Raw genomic sequence first — 5,359 nt, forward strand, 5'->3', positions numbered from 1 at the left:
CCCATACACACACACACATACTCCCACATCACAGATGTGACTTACTGGCACTTAGAAACTGGAAGGTGNCCATGCGGAGTTGGGGTGAGAGGTGAGGGTAGTTGAGGTTGGTGGACTTGTTGAAGACGCGGTAGTCCTTCTGGTGGGTCTTGCGGGGCAAGTGGGTGATGTTGTCCGCTGGTGGCGATGACGATGATGGTTGTGGTAGTTTTAGATGTACAAGTTTTGTATAACGAGTTTGAGTTGGATGTGCACAAATGTACAACCCAATATAGTTGGCCACAAACAAAAGCGACGATATGCACCCGCTGAATCGGTCAAGCAACAAACACCAACGAACCAACAGAATAATGATGACAGCAACAACAACAACAACAGCAACAACAACAACAATAGAGGTGATGTCTCATCTGTGTAACGCATCACGCAGTGGCGGCCATTTCCGCAGAGCTGTCATGCAGTGACAGCGCATCCTACAAGTGCGCGCTCGCAACAGACGAAATCTATTTGCGATCGAACGCAGCCACTCACAGTCACTCACAGCCACCACAGCCACTCACAACCACCACAGCCACTCACCACCACCACAGCCACTCACCACTACCACCATCACCACGCCATTTTGTCGCCCCTGCCAAAAAATATAAGCAAACAAGCAAACAAACAAAGAGCGTCCCGGTACTAACTGACAGTATCGAACTCATCGTATATCTCTGATTGGATGATTTCCTCGATGACGTCCTCCAGGGTGACCAATCCCACGTTCCGATAATATGGGTCACCTGGAAGTGATGGTAGTGACGATGTTCAACCACGATGATAATGATGATGGTGGTAATGATAATGATGATGGCGATGATAATAATGGTGGTGGTGATAATGATGGTGGTGATGATGATAATGATGATGGTGGTGATGCTATTCTTGGCTGTAACTTAGCGGCTAGACGTGTTTGTATTGCTGAAATTTTACGGTTTTTGTTGAATAATAAAGAAAATATAAATGACGAGTGTTTTAAATTGAAAGTGGTAGAATTCTACGCTAATGATGAAATAATCAATGGTAAAAAAATTTTAATAACTAAAATAGAAAGTTTAAAAAACGATAAACTTTAATTAACGGCTTGTGGTACTGTTAAATATGATAAAGTCAGTGAACTTATGGAACCTATTAAACTTTGTTTTGACAATAATTTGGTAGACCTGTTGCCTACATTTGCAATATATAATATATACCGAATACCTTTAAGACTAGCGAAAGATAATAGCAAAAATGTTAATGAAAATTATAAAATAAAGAAAAATAAACAATTGATTGTACAATTAGCTAAACAATTGAATAATAGAGACGATAATGGACGAACGTGTGTGTAACACACGTGAACAACACAACAATAACGGTAAAGGTCGTTTACAGCGCATTGAAAGTGTAAGCAGTGCAAGAATTCTTTCAGGTGATAACGTTGACAACTACATTGGTAAAAAATCTTGGACCGACAGAACCGCTAAACGCTACACGTCGCAAAGTGAGTCGTGTGATGAAATTGTCGGCGACGATGGTTTTCAAGTGGTGAGAAGTAAAAAACGGAAAAAATCGTCAACCTCTCCACAACTGGCATCCCCAAAACCTGCTTCAAAACAACTGAAAACCTACGGTACCGGCGTCAGCTGTCCATTGAAAGCGTCGAAAATAATAGAAAATAAATTATTTATTAGATCGGAAATTTCAGTACGTGCAACAGAAATGTAATTGAAGACCATTTGAAACAAAACAATATAGCTTTTCTACAATGCTTTCCTATACTCCGTGAGAAAAATCCGGATGATCCGTTGGTAAAGAGAAGTCAAACATCGGAATCGACGGCTTTCAAAATTATAATACCTTTGAATGAACGTGAGAAACTGGTTAACCCTGACATATAGCCTAAGCATACGTTCTTACGCGAGTGCGATTACAACATGTCAGCAAGCAAGAAGAAAGATGGAAACTACCAGTCAACAAACAACATCAATCATAGAGACAACAACTGATAACTATCAGTTAAACTATGTTTTTAAAGATTATATGTATTTTACATCTAAAATTGTTATCAATAGTTTAATCAAACTTCAAATATATTTAGTTCAAAACAATATATCGATTTTGCCTATAAATGGGGGTAGCTTATTTAATAAAATATCATCACTTAACATGTTATCTGATCAATTTTATAACTTTTAAATATTATAGTCATAAGTGAAACTTGGTTGAATGGAAATACGGCTGATTGTATACACCTACCAAATTATAAATTTATATATAAAAATACAGATGTTGGGCAGGGTGGTGGAGTTGGTATATTTGTAAAAAGCGATTTTAATTGTTCTGTTTGTGCTAATAGTGTATTTAATGATGAATATGTAGACATGTTATGCATCAAACTCTTTCTCTAACTTTAAATCAACAAATGTGATTGTCTTATAGTGCACGCCAGACATCAATTTTAATTATTTCTTAAATAAACTTGAACTGGCTTTGGGTGCACTAAAGAAATTCCATTCATCGCCAACTGGTTTACTTTTAATAATTTAGCAATAAACTATACCAAGTGCACATACATAATATTTGAACCAAGAATACTAACTATTGATTTGTATATTTACAGACTTGAATATACAAATCAATGGTAATCCTATTCATCGATCGAGCAAATTTTGATTGAGCAAAATATTTTGTTTTTAATTTGATATGTGTGTGTGTGTTGGGTGTGTGCGTGTGTTTGTGTGTATCATAGTCACCTCTTTCTTCATCAACATTATTTACATTTCTTATGTTTTGGTTAACAAACAATAAAATTTCACGTGTATACGTGTTTTCATGTTTTCATAAATGCTATTTGTAAATGATTTTAGTAAAGTATGTAACAATGGGCTGATTATCTCATATTTAAATCATTGTGAATTTGTATATGTATCTGTGTATTCAGGCAGTATGTTTTTTGAATATGAATTATGTTGGGCTTGGTCGGATCTGCCGGGTCGTTAACAATCTGGTGAATTCGATCAGGTTCGGCGATATATGTATGTATTTGTATATGAGGGTAGGTGTATGTGCTAGTGAGTGTGTGTGTTTGTGTTTGCGTGAGAGTGTATGTGGGTATGTGTGCATGTGTGTGTGTGTGTGTGTGTGTGTGTGTGTGTGTGCATGTGTGTCAATGTGTGTATGTATTTTATGGTGCATTAAACGCCCCTAAATATTTTCAACTTTTTATTTATATTTCGGCTATATGATTTTCATGTTCCATTTAATGAAATTAGACTTATGGTAAAATATTAGAATTTTTGGTTAAAGAGGACCATTTTGATGGAGTATAGAATTTTGGACATCCATCGGGCTATGTGCACTGCTCCAGGTCGACGAAATTGAAAGTTTCTCTCACTTTTATTGAGATACAACAAACCCAATTCACTGAATTCCTTGTAGTCCTCACGTTGATGTTCTGCTGTAGTTATAGCACTTTCAATTGCATTGTCTTTCCATTGCGTATGTTAGACAAAGTTTCAGCAACACTGAAACAAGAGGGGGTTGAGTCAAATAGACTGAGGATTTCATCACTTCCATGAGAAATTTTGTTAAATTTTTTTTTTAATTTACTGAAGCATTATATTCTGGTGATCTGAATACTCTATGTGTAAATCGTCAAAAACTTGTGTAAGGATAACTTCACCAACATGGTGACGACAGGCAGACCATAGAAGGGAACACGTCCAAGGTTCTGCTGCAGGGAAATATATAAAGCAGCACTCAAGTGTTCAGTGTTGCTAGCAGTTGTATCAAATGTCATGTTTCCTACTGTGTCAGCACATTCCCATGAATACAGTGATTACACAGTGGTACTAGCAATGATGGTGCCACACCGCTTGTCTGTTCCGAGCTGATATGCTGGAACTCCAAGTAGTTTATTGCTGGCATTATTCCCGACAGATACAACAAGCCGTTCAGCTAAATCATGTGTTGTCTGGTTCACCATTAGCTTTGAATCCCAGTGTAAGGAAGCATATCTTGGTGGAACCCAAGACAAGACATGCATAGACAAAATGTGCATATTATTTTTTATAAGTAAATATAAAATTAAGAACCGTATAAGAATTAAGAACTGTATATTTCAAATATATTATATGAATAAAAGCAGTATTTTAAGCTGACTCATATGCGGCATTGTGCGTGATATTTTGTGTATTTTTTTCATAACTTTCCTAAAATTATATGATCAACGTTTGGTGACACATAGAAAGTTGTAAGAATCTTCTGATACTTAAGTTCTAATGGCAGTGTAATTGTTCCGTTTACTATTAACTCCATGTTATTAACTGCATACAATTCTTTGTTACTTTTCAAAATTTTCAAATCATCAACAAATTTCTTTGGACAAAGATTTACATCTGCACCACTATCTAGTAGGCATTTTAAATGTTTGTTTCTAAATACAGCTTCTAAATGAACTAATGCTTCCTTATCATGGTTACACTTGGAGGGTGTTTTTACTGTTTGAACGTTTCGATTTAATCTCGTCGTATTTTTAAAACTACCAACATTTTGTCTGAAGTTATTAGTGTTCACTTGACTGAAGTTTCTGTTATTTTGCTGATAACTACTTTTTCTTTGGTCAATCGTACTGTTGTTTCTGATTAAATTATTATTATTTCCAAACTTATTGTTAACATCTTTTCTCTGATTGTTATTTCTGGTTTCAAACTTATCTCGTTTAATCTCATCAATCATGCTGAACAATTTTTCTATTTTGTTATTCATATTTGTAATTGGATCATCCTGTTTAACAACATTGGATTTCTTATCATCATACTCGTCATTATCTTGAACTATCTGAATTAAAGATCTCGAATGACTTCTCTTGCCATCATCTGATAAAACTTTATATTTTTCATATAGTTGACATACTTCATCTAATGTTCTTGGTTCTTTGTCCTTTACATAAAACATGATATCTTTATTACCAATGGCATTAATTAAATGTTTTACTGCAAACTTTTCTCTCATGGCATTACTTAACTCTGGATAGGATAGCCTTGACAGTCTGTTAACTTCCTGGGACACATCTCGAATGTTCTGATCTTTTTGTAATCTAAGCTGCGATAAACTATACTCGTGTGTTTCTGAATAGTTCGATGGTCCAAATCGTTTAAACAACAGCTCTTTAATCTCGTTATACGTGACTGTGTCAATATCTGGCAATTCGTGAAATACACCTCTTGCTTTCCCATCTAGTGCATGCAAAAGGGATAGTGCTTTTTCTTGTGATGTCCACTTATTTACTTTTGCGGTTATTTCAAATTGACAAAAATACTCCGTTATATCTTCT

General features: G+C 35.6%; 1 protein-coding gene across 1 annotated transcript in view; it reads right to left on the bottom strand.

The window, feature by feature from the left end:
• HELRODRAFT_178239 (hypothetical protein) overlaps positions 1–1,760 on the bottom strand; it is a gene marked incomplete at both ends in the record, with an annotated part of 7,104 nt that extends 5,344 nt beyond the window's left edge. The window contains 3 exons of the mRNA XM_009026350.1: positions 46–177; positions 687–782; positions 1,733–1,760. Coding sequence (XP_009024598.1) covers positions 46–177; positions 687–782; positions 1,733–1,760 — 256 coding nt within the window. The remainder of the gene's footprint in view (positions 1–45; positions 178–686; positions 783–1,732) is intronic.
• Between the last annotated feature and the right edge of the window lie 3,599 nt (positions 1,761–5,359).

This window comes from Helobdella robusta, assembly GCF_000326865.2.
Source record: "Helobdella robusta unplaced genomic scaffold HELROscaffold_46, whole genome shotgun sequence".
In the NCBI taxonomy this organism is placed as follows: Eukaryota; Metazoa; Annelida; class Clitellata; order Rhynchobdellida; family Glossiphoniidae; genus Helobdella; species Helobdella robusta.